The sequence below is a fragment of the Octodon degus genome, unplaced genomic scaffold, assembly GCF_000260255.1.
Source record: "Octodon degus isolate 3935 unplaced genomic scaffold, OctDeg1.0 scaffold00009, whole genome shotgun sequence".
Classification (NCBI taxonomy): domain Eukaryota; kingdom Metazoa; phylum Chordata; class Mammalia; order Rodentia; family Octodontidae; genus Octodon; species Octodon degus.
Window position 1 is genome coordinate 15,644,950 of NW_004524585.1, and position 19,859 is coordinate 15,664,808.

At 35.3% G+C, this 19,859-nt stretch overlaps 1 protein-coding gene across 10 annotated transcripts in view; it reads right to left on the minus strand.

Annotated features, from left to right (window-relative positions):
• Fer (FER tyrosine kinase) overlaps window positions 1-19,859 on the minus strand; it is a 485,925-nt gene that overhangs the window by 294,042 nt on the left and 172,024 nt on the right. For 9 of the 10 annotated variants that reach the window (XM_004625405.2, XM_023708326.1, XM_023708329.1 and 6 more), the window contains one exon: window positions 16,580-16,769. In XM_004625405.2, coding sequence (XP_004625462.1) covers window positions 16,580-16,769 — 190 coding nt within the window. Of the gene's footprint in view, window positions 1-16,394; window positions 16,465-16,579; window positions 16,770-19,859 lie in introns of those variants that run through there. The other variant, XM_023708338.1, reaches the window with a different exon arrangement.

The following is a 19,859-nucleotide window of genomic DNA, read 5'->3' on the forward strand; positions in this document are numbered from 1 at the left end:
TTCTTCTACGTAGCAAACACTATTCAGGGAGAAAAAATAAACATAATGAAAGTTCCTATGTTCTGGAAGTTAGTCTGAAGAGTAAGCAGGGACCATGGGAGAAAAAAAATGTCATAAAAACACACACATACATATTTAAACAAATACTGTGATAAAATAAACTTATATATTCAGAAATACACATATCAGTAATTAAATACATGGAATTGCTGAGAACTAACTTAACACAGTAAATGTTAGTCAACAAATAATACTACTTGGAGTTATAATAGTAGTAAGAGTAAAGATACCAGAAATGCTATATTGGGAAAGAAAAGGGCCAAGAAAGTAAATAATGATGATAGGGTCTGGAAGGTCATAGGAGAGCTAATTCTAGTTACAGCTGTAATGAGATATCTCTCAAAATAGTACATTTTACCTGGAATGATTAAAAAGAAGACTATAAGAATTAGGCAAAAGGCCCTAGAGATAAGAAGTAGCTCAAGGTAACCAAAGACCAAATGACTACAGTATGAGCAATAAGAAAATGGTAGAAGATGGTAGGGTTTGATAGTTAGTTATGCCTATGGTAAGGAGTACAAATTTCTTTAGTTACATGTTCTGCCTGAAATATGAGTGTTTAAATTATAAAAATCTATGTTTTAAAGTAAAAGGCACATTGCTACCAATCCCTCTTAATATACTCCCCCTTTGTTTTGAACACACTTATCCCATTATTCCTGCCTCTTTTTGAAGCTCAGGTAGTCAACCTTCCTGAGTGTCTTTATGAGATGTGATCATCCTGCAGTGAATGCTGGTGCTGAGTGCCATCCACAGAAAGGCAGGTTTGTGAAGCTATGGAGATGTGTCCAGATCTCCTGTATTCACTGGGGCTGGCACTGAACTACATCTGGCCTTCCTCAGAGTCAGACCACAGAAAGTAAATGTTTGAATTCGTTCAAGGCATCAAAGCAGGTAAAACAACACAACTAAAGACACTCATGAAAGAAGACTTTCAAAATTGCTTCAAAAAGTGACAAGAATGATGGGACAAGTGTGTTGGGAGTAGTATTTGGGCGGGGGAATTAATGGCAATATATCTTTTACTATAACTATTTTAAACATTCACTGTACTTTTTAATCATACCTCCTATATGAGGGTAACAGCTAGAGGAGGGTTATAGCAGGATAAATATGAGATTATTTACATACTGAGATCACATTAATTATATAGAAAGTAAAACATACCAAGGACAAGGGAATAAGCACATAGATTGCCCAAAGTAGCCCAGAGTATAATAACTGGTGGTTTTTACCAGGATGATTACAGTGAAGATGCTGATAAGAGGCCACTGAGATATATTTTGGAGGGAATACCAAGGAAGCCTACTGCTGAGATAGATACAAAATGGGATTCCCAAGATTTTGGCTAGAGCAACTTACTGAAGGTGACAGACAGTGTCACTTAGTAAGAAGCAGATGTTGAGGTTTGACAAGTTAAATTTAAGAATACTAATCCATTTACTTTACCAAGTCAAATCATCAAATGGTAAGCCAGTCTATATACATTAAGTTCTCATTAACAATTCTTTATTCATGTAAATGAACCATCATACTTTACATAACAGTAGAGATGACAAAGAATTTTAAATAAGAATAAAACATTAGTTCTACATATTTAGAACTATACTATAGGAGTACATTATAAAAATCACCTACGAACTTCAAAATTGTATTTACTTAATTTTATTTTTAAACTACAAGGCAATAAAATACCTGAATTTCAGAAATTTGTTTAACTAACACTGAGCTCCACCTGCTGGTAATCTCCTACCTTTAGGCCTTAACACTATTTAAAATAACTAAATGTGTTAAAGTGGGATGTAGCCACAAACATAAAAACTATTGAAAAACGACATTTAGCAGACATAACATTTTCTTTCTTTGTAGCCCATTTATTGGGTTTAGCTGTGTGCTAGATCTTGTGTTAAATATCACTTCCAATATTACCTAATTTTCAACAGATTTCTGTGAGGTTTATAGGATTTGCCATTTCCTGTCAATGAGGAATTTTTCCTCAAAAGAACTTGCTTATGTGGCTTTCCCCATGGTCACATTTTTATAGCAAAGAATATTTAACTAAGGTCTCTCTGACTACAAGTCTGCCAGACAATGTTGGCTGGACAAAATACAAACCTTAAGGTCAAAAAATTCTGAATGTGAACCTGCAACTTGAATACTGATCAAATTCCTTAATCTTCTCAAGCTTAGATACTCTTGCATGAATGATAATGCCTTTGCAAAACTGACAGTAATAAATAAAATATCACATTATATATCTAGCATACTGTCCAGCAAATAAGAAATAGTAATTCAGATTAATTACTTCTAGTGTTTCTTCTTAAGTGAAATAGTAGCAAAACCTAACATAAGAGACTCTGCACTTGCAAATGCTAACAAATCAAAGTGTCCTCCCAAAAATGACCTATTGTGAACTGTAGAATTTTTAATTGCCACAGTTAACAAATCCATTTAGAAAAACATTCTCTCTATGGACACGATAAAATATAACATACGCATGTATGGGAATGTCACAATGAAATCCATTACCTGATACAATTAATATGCATTAAAAATTATGTTAAAACCCTTCAAAATGAAAGATGTGTCATATAATTGTCAACTTGTCAGCTCTTCAATTATTTATACTTAAAATCCATACAGAAAGACTTGTTATACATAAACCAACAAGAAAAATCTACAAAGTTAAATTAACAACAACCAAGTAAGACTGGGTAGGGTGAAATACCCATGTAATCCCAGTTCTTGAGAGACTGAAAATAGGAGGATCACTACAAGTCTGATCACTGTAGTGAGACCCTGTACTAAATAACATTAAAAAATAAAAAATAGCCAAGCATCTGCCAAGCATGGTGACATACACCTATAATCCCAGCACTTGGAAGGCTGAGGCAAGAGGATCACAATAATTCTGAGGTCAGCACAGGCTACATGGTGAGTTCACCTAGTGAGACACTATCTCAGCTTCCCCCCAAAAGAACAACCAAATAAAAAATAATGAGATATCAATAAGTAAAGTATATCGTGAAAATTTGAAGTAAAAGCTGAAGTTTAAGATTTGAAATTTAAGACAGGAAGTTTAAGATTGAAATTTAAAAATAGTATTTTTTATTCTAATGGGACATAATTTGACTAATTTTATGAAGGGTATATTTCTATCAAATAAAATTTTTGTAGGTTTTTTATTAGTTTTATTGAGAAACATAGCAATGAGACAGTTTCAAAACCGATTAATAGGACAGTTTCAGTAATTCATACATTGCACATCGTTCTGGTTATTCATAGTACAAGATGTAGACATGATATCCTGTCCACAAACACTATCAATACAAATCTTTCTTCTCATTGAATTAAGAGAAAGTAGTTGTATATTTATCCTAAGTATTTTGTATACACAGATACAAAATGGACATTCATTTATATCCCGTTTTTTGTTTAGTTTTGTCAGACATTGGTATTCCATTGCCATTTAAATATTGTAGGTGCATTAATTCAGCAAAATAAGCCAATATACTCCAGTAGTTCATAATAGTAGTAGGTTATCCATAGGACTGGCAATGTCAGAAGTTGTTGACTTGAGCCCTTTACAGCTCAGCATATTAATATGGCTTTACTTTTCATAGCTCTTTATTATACTTTTCTGCTGGATGGTTAAGACCAAGATAAAGCAAGACCTCTAAAACAAGAAATGTAACTTTGTATCTGCCAAGGTCAGTCAAATCCCCTCAGGATTTACCCTGAAACCCTGTACCGCAGTTTGTTGATCCTTTGTCAGTGTCAGCTATGTGGATGAGTCACGGCCATTGCTTGACCAATTTGTTGTCTGTGAAAGCCTGAGAGAATGTTTTCTCTCCATGTGACTCTCCTTAGGCACACTCTACATCATTGATCACTTTCCTCTGTGGCCCCAGAATCTCCTTGATCAGAAAATCTGAGACATCACTGAGTTACAGGATATTACAATACAGGTTCTTTTATGTCCTGAATCCTCACTGACTTTGAAAGGCTAGAACCAAAATGTTGGCTGTCCTTGCAGCCCTTCTTTTTCTCTAATTTTTGGTCTGCAAACTTAAGTTGTTAACCTTCTAGAAGAGAAGCTTAATCAGTATTGCCCTATAACATAGGCAGCTGAGCTTAACCTCACTATCTGTCTGAATATTAAACATCTTAGACATAGTATGGAAAAGGTATTTTCTATCAAGTATTGATATGTTAAACTTTAAATTCCTACAGAATGTGAAAAAAAGAAAAAAATTAATAAATATTTTTAAAAATTGGAATAAACAAGTACATATTTTTACATGGAAATTTAGAAATCTAACCATATATAGCATTGTAGCAGGACAGTCCTATGACATTTTTTTCCTTGTCTCGTTTTCATTTATTTCCTTTTTTAAAAACAATTACTTGATTATTTTTAATATAGAAACTATATCCAATAATTTTCAAAGAAACTGAAGATCTTCAATTTTTTTTAAGTGCATAATAAACTGACTAGTAAATGTTCCTAGTTCTACAGATACATCCTTAAACAATCACAGTATACCTGTAATTGAGAACAAAGTTTTCCACCATATATTCAAGCTTCAGCTAAGTGGTACTAAAAAGATCTTATAAAAATATATCCAGTATATCCATTATTCTAAGTCTACATTATAGTCTTGAGTAAAATCAATTTATAGACAGCTGAATTCTTAAGCCCAATGAGACCTGATTTTGGTGTGGTGGCCTCTATTTTCACTGAGGGATTCTCAATTCTTTAAGGGATGGCTATGTGAACATCCTTCCTGCATTATCTATAGCGATACTGCCAAGGGCACTGTCATAAAAAAGTCAATATTAAAGCCTCCAGTAATAAAATCTATGGCAGCCAAATACAGTGTAATGCACTGCAATGTGACAGGCCTTCTTTTAAAACTGTTACATTACTTTATCTCCCTTTTCATTTTGTACCCTGGGAAATTTAAAGACAAAATAATAGCTCTAAAGTAGGAAAAAAAAAATACACACACACACACACACACACACACACACACACACAAACATGTTGTGGTCTATCTAGTTCTTCCCCACTCTTGATATTTTATCATAATCTATTTTTTTCTGGTTCTAATTTCATATTTTGCTGAATTTTACTTCATTAACGATCTTAAATATTCAACTGAATGAATGAGGGAAGGAATATAAGCAAGTAAAGCAGGATACATTAAAGCATTACAAAAAGCCTTCCAAGGTGAAGGGCTAAAACAAAAGGCTGACATATTCCTCATCATATTCAGACATCAGACATGGTCTTGTCACTGGGCTGCCTTTTTCAGAAGTGATAAAGCGAAAGTTTCCACACTACCTGCTAATCAGCTAATGGGAACTAAAGGACAGTCCTTGTGTTCTCATCCCAAATCAGTTGTATACCTACTCTGCATATAGTCAAAGCTAACTTGCAGTGAGAGAACTGGAAAAGAAGCAACCTCTACCTAGGTCACCCAGAAGGAATAACAAACAAAACTAAGTTAGTCTTTCATAGCCCTATGGGGCCAAACACTAAATGAGGTTTTTTCCCACAGTAGTTAAAAAAATCTTGTCTCATTCCCCATGTATCAAATATCTATATATTTTCACTAATTATTGCATCAACTTAAGTTTACAGTAATCTTTCAAAATAGAAAAAATTATGATTTGATTGCATAGCACAACTTGCAAGATTTCAATGCGCAACAACTAAATCAAAACAAGGCCTCTAGATTATATACATGCTGTCATCAAATACCAGAAAGTACACGGGAATTAATTTCTGCTAGTTAAGGTAATAGTGAATTATCACAATCATCACATCTGTGCAGCGTGACTCTTGTTCTGTTTCTTTAAAGAAAAAATCTCACAGACTTTCATTATTAACTAACGGGCTGGCAAAGAAATTATACAATTTAACACAATCATACAAATGAAAAATGGTGTGAAACAGTATTACACAAGAGAATGTTACTTGATCAAAATATGATAAAGTAATTTGTTAGATTTAATGCAAGAATTAAATCCTCTGAAATATAATATGAAATATAACATGAAACCAATTGGAATCACAAAAGACTGTAATTCTCAACAGAAAGAAAAAATTAGGTCTCAGTAAGATTATTTGAAATGATTTTTGTATTTTGCCTTATGTCACTGAACCATAAGAGAACATGACAGAGCTATACGGCAATTTCCTTTTGCAATAATACACCTGCACTAGGGCCTAATAAATGGCAAACTCTATGACTGCATTATACATAATAAATTGGAAAAGATTACAAATCAAAATATACAGATATCTGTAATATTTGAATTCTTCTAACATTCGGTAAGTCTAAATGTCTAAGACATAATCAAGAACAAGTCGAAGTAACTGAAGGTATCAGTCATGTCCGTACCCATCCAAGGCACTCCTTATTCTCACAAATTCTACAATTAAATTGTGACATTTCAGATTTCTGTTAGAAGGGATGCTAACTTATGATAGTAAATATGAAAATTTTCCATTTCATTTTATCTTATTTAATACTAATAAAAACTTTGGGAATCAACAACATTTGTTATTTACCAAATAATTCCATAGAAACAAAGTTTCTTAAAACATTATAATTTAGCTTTTGATCTAAAACTTGAATCAAACATGAGAATGGATTTTCCTATCCATCCATAAAGTGTTACAGTACATTAGATTTTCTTAAACTTGACACCTTCAAGTAAACTTGGTTGAATAATTATTTTTAAAATGTAAAAAAAAAAAAATGTAACTGAGAATGTCAATATAATTGATGCCTTTGCCTACAAATTCTTACTTTGGGCAGTCTCAGTTTAGAAAAGAAATAAGAAAGCTGTCAAGTCAGTAGACAATAAAAATGGAAACCTGCTGGGTGAAGGAGGAAAGAAGAGGGAAGTGGGTCAGTACCCTCAGTCAGGCAAGGCATGGGGCCAGGGGAGAGAAGAAGAAATAAAAAGCATGTGTTACATCACGTGAACTCTTCTTGCACCTCTTTTTTTCTCCATCCCTTTTTGTTGTCACTTTTACCTGCTTCCTGTTTCTGTATTTCCTCTTCCTTCCCTGTTCTTTTCCTTTCATCTTGCTCATTTCTCTTCGCTGATCTTTCCCCCGCCTGTCTCTCTTGCTATCTTTCTTCTGTCTCATGCTCTTCATTCTCTCTTTCTTGGTTATTCCTCCGTGATGTAAGAGACAAAGAAATGACAGAAAGCAAGAAGTCCTTCCAGAACCAAACGTTACTTAAAGCAACCCAACTTCTCCCCTAAAATGTTCATTGTAGAACAAGACCAATGTTCTGAGCTCATAAAGATTGTGGCTATCATTTGGGGGTGTTTTTTTGTTTTCGTTGAGGGGGGGTGGATGGTATTTCATTAAACTGCCTAGGTTGGCCTCAAACTTAACATATGCCTGTCTCAACCAGCCAGGTCAATGGGACTGTAAGTGTGAACCACAGCACCTGCCTAATTTTTACAAAACAAACAAACAAAGGAACAAGAACCATTTAACTACTAGTTTCCAAAAGTGATAATCTGTAAAGATTAAAACTCTGACACTTACCTCATTTATCAAAAGATAAAAAAATTTTTCCTTACCACCTATATCCTGCTTAACTCCAACTGACCTCTATTTCTGCTTTTAGCCCTTAAATCACTAACTTTTGAAACTAGATGCCTATCACAATCCACATCCTACTTCACCTCATCCACGTAACCCATAACACACCTACCCATGTACTCCCAGCCCTAGCTAAGGTCTCCTGCTGATATCTGTAACCCCCATCATTCTGGCTACACTACTGAGAAGTACACTTTCCCTTCCAAAATTGGAAGAACATTTGCTTAGCCTTCTCCTCTGTTCTACTTACGTATTTTTCTGTGTACCTCTGTCAAATTAAATTATTTTTAAAAGAGGACATCCAGGATAACAAAAAAATCATGAATTGGATCAAATTCATCTTCAAGGACCTCTCACTTTCCTCTCCAACAACACATCCCTCACTCCCCTACCTCTCAATCAGGACTGCCATCTAAAGTGTCTTTTCAAATGGTTGCACCATCAATTCACAATGTCATTCCCGCTCATTCCATCCCCCAAGCCTCTTAACTGAGATATATTAATCTCTAATTATACTAAATGTGCTGTATCTGCAAGAAGCATTCAGAATTTAATAGGACTAAGCTTGGGATGTAGCTCAGTGGCATAAGCACCAGCCTGGCAAGCACAAAGTCCTGGCTTTGATCCCCAGTCCAAATAATAATAATAATAATAATAATAATAATAATAATAATAGGACTCTAAGACAACAAACTTTAGCCCTTGTCCTCAAACTTCTTCAGCTCAAAAGATCCAAAGACAGCACATTTCATCAAGTATATTAAGACAGTGTTTCATAAAAGCTTGTTAATAAAAGAAAATGGAAAAAAAGAGGTACAAGTCTCGTAAAAAAAAATATGAAGAAGGGAATGTGAAACAAAGAAAAGTATGACAGTGAGATTTGGAAAGTGACCATTGCCTTCTAAATAATTAAGAAAGGACAGTCACAGACTATATTTACAAAATCATTATACAGACTTATCACAATCCCAGTCAAAATACCAATAACATTCCTCACAGAACCAGAAGAGATCTACAGTAGCAAGAGTAATCTGAGGTAATAAGGGCAAAGCACAGGGCATCACAATCCTGGACTTGAAATTATGTACAATGTCATGATGATAAAAAGAGCACAATACTGGCAAATTTTTAAAACTGGTACAGATCAATCAAGTAGAAATGTAGAAAGAACTCTAGACACACTCTGTGACCTTACCTTTGACAAAGAAACCAAATCCTTTGGCTGAAGGATAGCCTTTTTAACAAGGGGTTATGGGAAAACTGGCTTTCCACATGCCTGAAGATTGAACCTAGACCCAGATTTCTCATCATGCCCTACACTAAATCGAAATGGAGCAGATATCTGAATATTAAAACAGAAACCATATGTTGAAAAATGAAACCAGTAAAACTTTTGAAAACATAGGCACAGGCAAAGGTTTTTAAACAGAACCTGAGTTGCACAAGAAATAAGAAATGGGATCATACCACATTAAAAAGTTTCTTCTAAACATCAAAGGAAACCACCAAGAGAGTGAATAAACAATTTACAGAATGAAAAAATAAATGCTTTCCAGCTACCTCTTGACAGACTATATCTAGAATATATAAAGAACTCGATGACATTACAGACACAATTCAAAATGGGTACCTGAAATGAAGACATTTCTCAGATAAAGAAGTTTAAATGACCAATAAATACATGAATAGATGTTCAATATGACCGGCCATTTGAGAAATGCAAATTTTTCAGCACTGAGATTCATACCATATTTCTTACAAATGTATATTTGTTCGTAAGCTGAACTAATACAACCCACCCAAGAACAGACCTCTGTTTCTGCTAAGTCTTTACTCTTCATAGATTCCCCCGTTCTTTCACAAGGATATACATGTGGACATGATCAGCATCCACTGTATGATCACAGTTCATGGTAAGGCCCTTTAGGAGGTCATTTAAAGTAATGTGGCACTGAATGAAAAGCATGAAGCCTCTGTAACCATTCCTTTGGGCCTCAATACAACAAGATATGCTCTTATTTGGAATTTTAAATATTACTTATTTTGGCCAGAGTAAGAAAAGAGTAGAAAAAAGCCACTGTGGGAGGTAATGGAAAAGTTAATAGATCATTATATTCCAATTGCATTTGTTAATCATTATTTTCATTACTAATAGAAAAGAAGTGTCTTATATTTTTATTAAAGTTTCTACTTACTATATTATGAATCACTTATTGCTAGTCTCTGCCCACTTTTAATTAGCACATTACATTTCTATAAACCAGTTTGGATGATCCTTTTGGCCAACATTAATTGTTTATTATACTTGCAACACATTATTCCCAGTTTTTACTCTTCACTGTAATTTAGTTTATTTTCTGACAGAAAAATGTTCATATATATTTTCAGGTAATTAGTAGCTTTATTTTCCTTTTTTGTTGTTTTCAACTTTTTTCAAAGAAGAAATCAAATAAAAAGAATAAAGACAAAAACAAAGCAACATAAAATAATAAAAATTGTACAGAATTTCAAAACAAGAATAAAAATTGGGCCCAGGGAGATAACGCAGTAGAATAAGTGCTTGCCTGGCAAACGCAGGGTCCTGAGTTTAATCCCCAAGGGGGAAAAAAAAAAAAAAAAAAAAGATGAAAAGTTAACAATCGGTTGTTATATAACATATTGTTATCATGAAAATCGTTGCTTGCATTACCTGCTACAGGCATACAAGACTGATCAAAAATTAAACATTAACTCTTCCTTTTAATAAGCCTTAATCTTGCCCTTACACTTACATTTGAGTATTTAATATATATGAAGATTATTCTTTACATACCATGACCTTAAGATTTAAATTAATATTCATCCAACATGCAAAATAATGCTTTGTCTTCCTTAAATATTCTTACATTCAGATCCTCTATACAAAAAAGCTTGTTTAGGCTACACATTCTCCACTATTCTGGCTAAATAGTCTTGTATCTACATTATGCTGTTTTAAGCACTGCAACTTTGTATCTACTAAAATGTTATTTTTTTCAGTTTATCAGAATTTCAAATTTAAATGAAAAATTTTATTATAGGAATGAAAAAATAATCATTGAATATAATAGCATGTAAGAATTTTTCTTTCATTCAAATTGAACTATAAAAGAAAAATGGCATTAAAATGTAAATGTTATTTTTGTAACAACTGTTTCATATGAGATTTTAAACATGAATTTTAATGAATGAACATGTGAGAAGGGAAAGAAACTTCTAGTAAGTGAATTGACACCACTAAAAGTATTCCTTTAAAAATTACCTGATCAATAATCATATCAAATTCCTCACAGTGCTCAATTGACTCCATAATCTAAGTGTTCCCTACATCGCTAGTCTGTCTCAACTACTGTCTCTCTCTTGAACCCAGCCACACTAGCTTCCTTGTGGTTCCTCTACCATGAGCAGGCTCCCATCTCTGACCCTCTAAACTGTTCTTCCTATTCCCTGGAATAGTCTCACCTCAGGCAGTCTCATCTTATTCTCAGTTTTTTCAGATTTCTGTACAAATTACTTATAAGGGAAACTCACTTGATCTCTCCTTACAGAAAAACACCTGACCTGTGACAGGTGTTTTTTTATCCTAATATTATTGCATTTTCCCCCAAAGAACTTACTGCTATCTAACATATTATATACTTAATTGCTTATCAACTATGAACTCCAATTAAACTAAAAGGCCTATGACAACAGAAAAAAATTAATCATTTTGTTCGCTGTTTCACCAGAACCTAAAATAGTACCTTACTCCTAACCAAAACTCAATAAATAATCATTGAACGAATAAATTAAACTATGAGCACTCACATATGCACAAGGATAATGTGATGCCTAAGATCAAGGTACACAACAGTATTGTGTGTGTCTCAGTTACTCTTCTCTCGTTGCTGAGACAAATACCCGACACTCAAAATGAAGGAAAAATGGTTTATTTAGCTCCCAGGTACTGGAGGTTTCAGTCCGTTCAGCTGGGTCCCAGGCAGAGCGGCAGATGGCAGAACGCAACTTTTCAGCAGAGGCAAAGAGCAGGAGCACAAAAGGAGGACCAGCAGCTCCAGCAGCTAGCCCCCCTTCCCGCTTCACACTATAATGCAAATCACCTGCCTCAAGGCAGGTGCAGCATCCACACCCACAGTAATCAATCACAAACTCCAGAGGCAACCCCAAGACTGCAGGAAGCTTAATAGTCATTATATACTTTTGTAGTTTTATCATTAAAGATGTTTCACTTCATTACTGATTCTGCTAATCCAATCACTGATGAAAAGAAATGACAGTAAATTTAAAAAACATAAGATTTAATTATCTAATTTATCATGTTGTTATCAAATGATTTAACAACGTATTTTCCAAAAGCTATTTTTTCTTAAATTTTAACTAACATCTAAAAGATAAACACTGGCAATCAGAGTGTTATACTTGGGTGTTTATAACTTGCCTTGCGCCTACTCTGGGTCTCCAGTGAACTGATCCTTCCACTTAAAACCACCACTCCCCATGCAGCATTTTATTTTTTCCCTTGCACAGCTTAAATTTTCTAGCCAGCCATCACAATTGCTCTCTTACACGAACCTTGTGCTCTTCCCCTCTGACTTGATTTATCGAGCATATATAGTAGAACCATGGCTTTAAATACATGCAACACAGCCAGAAGATTTCTGCTTTTTTTTTTTTTTAATATTCAACAATCCCAAATTTCCTACCCTATTTTTTGTCTCTGCCTACCCTACACAGTCCCTCTCTTTTCCTTCTCTTAGGCCCAGCCAAAACAGGGCTTTATCATCACCACTGTACTGATTCTCATCAATGACTTTGAGTGCTCAGTTACCTGCTCTCCCTTTATAACATTCGTCAACAACAATTTCCTCTGCCTTGAAATATTTTCTACAAGGGGCTTCAAGCTGACCTGATTGGGTTTTTTTGTTGTTTGTTTTTGTTTTTATTTTACGGTACCAGGGATCGAACTCAGGCCCTTGCGCTTACCAGGCAAGCACTTCTTCCACTGAGCTATCTCCCTGGCCCCCAAGACGACCTGATTGTCTTGATTTTCTTCTCCACTACATTTTCCTTAGTCTCTCTAGTATTTCCCCCTCTTCTAGAACTCATAATTGAGGTGGCCCAAACTTCAGCCTTTGTTTCTCTTCTCTCCTCCAGCCTCTCTCACTCAGTCACCTTGTAGTCAAACACCATCTGTACCTTGTACAATTTTAAATACCATCAGGTAACTGCAACTCTCAAATTCATATCTGTAGTCCAAATCATGTTCCTAGTCTCCACACCCAAATATCTAAATTTTTATTGTTGTATCTTTTAAGGAATATTAACTAAAGTCTTCATCTTCCTTATCAAAATTGCTTCAGCTATAGTCTATTTCACTCAAAACAAATTCCATTCCTCCAAAACAGTGGCTAACAACCTGACTGTCATCTAGGATTCCTTTCATATTCCACTATCAGAAGAAATATCATTGGCTCAACCTTCAAAATACATGCAGTGGCCAGGGAGATAGCTCAGCAGTATAAACACCTGCCTGGCAAGCACAAGGACCCAGGTTAGATCCCTGGTACTACATGCTGTGCCGGTCCCACTCTGAGCAGGTCACCAAAACTGGGCGTGGTGGCACATGCTTATAATCCTAGGGCTGGGGAGACTGAAACAGGAGGATCACTATGAGTTTGAGTTGTGTAGCAAGACCCTGTACCAAATAGATAAATTAAAAAACAAAAACAAAAAAAAATACACCAAGAATTTAAACACTTCTTGTACTATTGTGTCATTCCAATAGTCTCATTCCTCCATCCTTTCTCCCCTTAAATATATTATTCTCAACACATTTGCCACAGTGGTCCCTTTAAATCCAAAGTCAGAGCATATTATTCCTCTAAAGCTCCATGGCAATAATAATATCCTATTTCAGAGAAAATACACAATCTTTAATTGTGGTCCATAAGGCCTCAAGATATATTATTTGTTGTCTAACCACATACCCTATGCTCCATTCTCTCTCCCTCACTTCTGCTTGCTATAATGGCACAGTCTAAGCATGTCCCATAATTCTTTGCAGTGCCTGCACCCTGTGCTAATGACCTTTCTCCAGAGAGCAAAGTGGTATAGTAGCAACCTGTTTTTTAAGTCTTTGTTCATATGTCACCTTCTGAATGTTGTTTATCCTACTTTCTTTGTAAGTGTAAAATACATGTAACAATTTGACAGATGTCTTATCTCATTTATAAAATATTAACTTACTTTAACTTACTATTTTAAACATATAGTATTCCTTTATAAAACTGGCATATTTAACAAAGACAGTAAATTTTAATTTTTCATTCAAGACGTAGGGGCATTACTCCAACTAATAGATAAGATACATCTGTAATACCTATTTTAGTTATTTAAAATAAATTGAATAGGATTAAATATATAATACCACTTTGTAAAAATTAAGATGTTTATCACCACTTAAATTGGTATGAAAGAAGAGCTTGGAGGTCTCAAAAGGTAGATTATTCTTCTAAGCTTTATTATACATTATATCTGAAATAATTTATTCATGCAGTGATCAAAGCCTTTATTCAATGATTATGAAAGATTAAAATCCACATGATCACAAATTCTTAGTAAGAATTAACTATTGGAATGTAAACATTATGTACAGCAAACCTTCAGAAAAAAAAAAGAGGATCAAGAGGTGGATGGAGGTGGGAAGGAGGGTAGGAAAAAGGGATGAGAAAAGCAATTAAGATGTGGTGTGCACATGGATGGACTCTACACAAGGAATCCAATGTACTGCAAGCATGTACTAATAAAGAAAGTGATCTGAAAAAGAAAAAATTGAAAGCCAAGTTTTTTAATCACCATTATCAAGTGGGAAGAGGTGTTATCTAGCAACTTGATAACTATCTTTTATTGTGTTGTGATGCTGTACACAGGGCTTACATGCACATAAAATCAAATTACCCAGTGTTAACCAATTTGTCATTAAATCAAGTTATTAACTAATTAACTAACTAATTCTACACCCTCCTGGAAACATGAGAATGCTTTATAAAGTACCCTGAAAAAATAAAAGATTTGAGGTTTTCAAAAAGCAAAGTAGAGGGGCTGGCAAGATAGCACAGCAGACTAAGCACCTGCTTTGGCAAGCACAGGGATCAGGGTTTGATCCCCAGTCCCACATGGTGTGCCAGCCCCACCCTCAGGGCACACTGAGCTGGCAACAGAGTCGGGGCGTGGTGGAGCATGCCTATAATCCCAGCACCGAGGAGGCTGAAAACAGGAGGATCACCACCAGTCTCTTCATTAGTGAGACCCTGTACCAAATACACAATTTTAAAAATTGTTTAAAAAAGTGAAGTTGAGCCAGTTATGTAGCTCAGTGGCACCAGTGCCTGCCTGCCAAGCACAAGGTCCTGAGTTCAACTCTGAGAACAACAATAACAATAAGCTAAGAAGAAAAAAAAAAAAAAAGTAATGCTCCTACAAAAAAATGAATATGTCAGACATCAAGAATCATAAAATACTATGGTACTTAGTATACTGGTGTCATGGTAGCATGGTAGGCATGGCAGCACACTCCAACCCAAGAGTACTACAAATCCAAGGCCAGTATGGGGAACTTGGTGAGACTTGTCTCAAAACAAAAAAAAAATAATAAAATAAAAAGGGTGGAGATGTAGCTACAATGGCCCTGAATTCAATGCCAAGTATCATCAAAATAAATAAACAAAACCAAAAAAAAAAAAGCAAGAAAGAAAATCTAACAAAGTCCCAAAACTAAGATCCTTATAGGAGTACCAGAGGACAAGGAATTACAGTGATGTGTTTGTTGATTAGCATGGCTCAACTAATAACAAAAAGAGGCAATAACTGTAATATCTACTATTTTATAGCTATTTCCACATTCACGGCAGTTTCATATACAGTATAGCTTTTTTACCCATGAAGATATCTATATCTGTTTAACAAATTATAATACTCAGAACTACATTAACTAAATAATACTAAAGTATCGACTATAAATTAATGAACCATATTATTTCTATCTATGGAATACATCCAGCAAACCACGAAAACAGCTCAGACCTCCATCACAGCACTACTGGCATTTGGGTGGTGATAATCTTTCCGTGGGGATGTGGTGGAGGAGCTGTTCAATGCACTGGACTCTGGACAGCTATGCATCCACCAGTTGTAACTGGAGATACTGTCCACTCTGAGGCTGGGCAAAATTGTTCTTTAATGAGACCTTTCACATACAAAGAGAGAGAGATGAAAGGAAGGGTAGGAAGGAGAAAGGAAAAGAAGTAGGGAGAAAAGAAAAAGAGAAATCAGAAAAAAGGACTTATACTATGCATTCTTAAACAGTTAATTAACACCATATAACTTAAATCTTGAAATGGTGATTTCTAATGCACTAAGGTCTTATTTATAGGCAAAACATCTTTTAAAAACTAAGTCAATATTTTGTATGGTGAAAACAATACACCATCAATCTAAGACTCTATTGTTCTTAAAATGAAAAAAAAATTAAATAGCTTTCTCCTTATGTCTTACTTCTATCTTAAGAGTAACACCCTACCTTCCTGCTGTTTCCCAGGAATAAAAACAATTGCCGTCTTTCTTTTCAGTTTTGAAGGTAAGAGAAGAGCTTTTTTTCCTCTGACTCTACGGGTGGTTCCTTAAAGTGCTCTCCCGGTGACCTGAGGTGACTGACAAGTCTATTTTGCATTTACAAACAAGTTTAATAGGACCTGCATTTAACAAGAGTGATAATTTGTTATAGCAAACCAGAATTAATTTTTTGTATTCACTAATAACCTAAGTACTACTCTTTCAAGTTTCTCATCGGATTGCTCTTTAGCTTACCATAGATGTAACTGATCGTGCATCTTCTTCATAGTTTACTACTGGAGGTGGCTCTTTTCCATCATTTTCTTGCACTTTTTGCTCTAATAATTCTTTCTGTGCTGCAAACTTTGCCTCAGTGCATCTCAGCTGCTGGACCGATTGTTTCAATTCTTCAAGTGTCTGTTTTTGGCTTAGCAGAAGCACAATACTATAAGAGAATAAATTAAATATAAGTTATTTCAATTATTTGAGCAGTAAAGATATTAATGGATACTATATTTTTAGGGATTTTTGCTTTTGAGTACTTTAATTTTTCTCTTTTAAGAATCCTTCAAAATCGTAATATAAAAAATATATTTCAAGTTATCACAATGGTTATTAAACCTCAACATTAAGAAAATAAAAGAAAGGGTCTGAAAGAAGAAACCAAATTTGAGATACTAAAGCCAGGCCTGGAGGCGCACACCTGTAATCCCAGCACTAGGGAGGCTGAGGCAGCAGGACGGTTGCAGGTTGGAGAGCAACACAGGCTACAAGTGAGCTCAAGGCCAGCCTGAGCTAAGAGCAAGACCAGGTCTCAAAAAGACAAAACAAAAACACTCAAGATACTTTTAAATATATTATCATGTATTTCAAGCATTTTCTTTCATAGCTAAGCCATCTGACTCACAGAAGGTAGATTTAGGACTATTGTGCAGGGCCTCAAATGAAATAAAATGACCAAATGAGAATCTTAAATTTATTTTGGATCTCAAAGGTAATAAACAAAGGGTCAGACTTGTGCTTTGAGCAAAATAAACCAAGGTGATAGCCCAGGCACCAAGCTGTGTGTAGGTTGTGAGGCATGTGTGTTTGAAGTTGAGGAGGCATCTGTGTTTGTTATGACAAAGACTGAGAGCTGAGAGTATTGAGGGAATGTTACTGTGGGAGTCCAAAAATCTCCTCAATATTACTAATAGGAGAAGAGTAGATTTCCCATCTCTCCCATAGAAAACAATCACTTGAAGACTGCCCCTAATGAGAATTTCAGACTAATTACACACATGAAAGCCACAAGAAAACATCTTGGAAGTGGATATGCCCATAAAACACTCAATGCATGTAGTATATTAATATCTTAAAAGAACAGTGCCCAATACAACTGAAATTAAGTCATTAATGTATAAGAGACTATACATTAGGAAAGCTTCAGAGCTGGAAAACATGGTAAAAAATGTTACCTTCTGAAACTCAAATGTAAAAAGACCTGAACAAAAACTGAATAAATAATGGTAAGCACTAAGAGATTTATTTAAAAAATAAGTCGTGGATTGATGTTTTAAGAACTAAATTATAATCTAAGCAGGGTACAACCTAAGTAGCTAATAACATATTTCCCCAAAACAAAACCTAACTGGAAGATAAGCCTTTGCATGATTTTTCAGGATGCACCTAACATAATAGAAGCCTTATTCCAAAAACAAGCCCCAATTATTTATCCTCCAGATGGACACATTTAGTGGGTCCAATGACAGACACACTGAATTATAAAATAATAATATTAATTTATAATTAAATATTAGTGTTGACATTAATACTCAAAATAAAAGACAACACAAATTATCACTAAATATTTATACATACCCAAGCAGGCACCTTTGAAGGAAAGGTATATACCCATGTAAACAGATAAACTCCAGACTTATCACTGAATGACCAATCAACGTACAGGCACAATACATAAATAATATGTGCACTTGATAATGAACAGACACGGTTGAGTCTAGTATGAATCTCTGTAATTCAATGCATCGTGTGTTGTACACATGCATTTAATACACTCATGTGAAATAAAATTTTCTGAATTCTAGTGTCTGCAATTTTCTATCACTTTTGCCAGTGTTCTAAGACTGTGTGAGGCTAATTGTGTGTGTGTGTGTGTGTGTGTGTGTGTGTGTGGTGTCGTTATGCAGTTCAGACTCCCAGTGATCTTCCTGTCTCATCATCCCTAGTGCTGGGTTCCAGGCCGGTGTCACACCCAGGACTCTGGGGCCAGCATGGCATGTGGTACCAGAAATTGAACTCAGGACCTTGTGTTTTCCAGGCAGGCACTTATGCCACTGAGTTACCTTCCCAGCCCAGAGGACGAATTTTGAAATAAAGGACTAATCTGGTAAAGGAAATTTCAAGGTAGCTCAACATTCAGGCTATCACACTATCTTAGTTACTTTTTTCTTGTTGCTAGGACAAAATGCCGACACACAGAATTAAGGAAGGAAAAGTGTATTTAGCTCACAGTCTATAGAGGTTTGAGAATCAGCAGGGTGACACATGACAGGGAGCACTAGTTCAAGCAACAAGAGCAAAAGGGGACAAAAAGGGTCAAAATCAGGGAGCAAGCCTCTTTTCCTCCCTCATATTGTATGTAGGTTACCCACCCAGGATGGGTACAGCACTCACACCACCAATCCCAGTACTAGACAATGCATATATCACAAAGTCTAAATTTAGCTATCTCTGAAAATACCCCGTGCCATGACCACATGAGGCTTTGGAGGATATCTAGACACAAACCATAACAGGCATGGATACCCCTGGCTGCTTTCAGTAAGATTTATAGTGCAAATCAGGAGCAAAATATTAGGGCAAAGGAGACTGGAATTACCATAAATATTAGCATTAAAAATAAATCACATACATATAAGGTCAATAGGAAAAATAACCTAAAGACATCTCAGAAATTGGCCAGATTTTAACTAATACAGACTCAATGGTAGAAAGAGGTGAACTTAGAAAGACTGCTCTGACAAAAGAGCTTCAGAGCACCCGGTTCACTCTCAGCAACCTAAGGAATTAATGCCCTAAATGTACCCATCCAGAATTAAACCATCCAGGCATTCAAGATGTCACTGGAGCCATGGTCCATGGAGCCTCACTACTGCTGACCCTGGTGGCAGATCTTGGTATCATTCATATGACATGCATGCAGAATACAACAGTAATGGTGTCACAGGGCTTCCACCCAGATTTTAGAAGGCCTAATAGCCCTGTAAAGGAGCCCTAGAGAGAGCAATGCATGAAGATGTGAGAATGAAGCCAAAGGCACACTGGAGATCCAAGAAGGTGCAGATTCCAAGAAAACAGAATGGCTGCCAAGGATAGCAAAGGGCAGTGAAAAGAGCTAGTCCAAAAGAGAGGCTATGTAGGCTACAAACAGGAAGGCCACTTGAACATATACTCATAAGTGAAATAAACCAGACACACATGTGTAAATATCGTATAGTCTCCCTAGTATAAGAACTCTAAAGAAGAAATACAA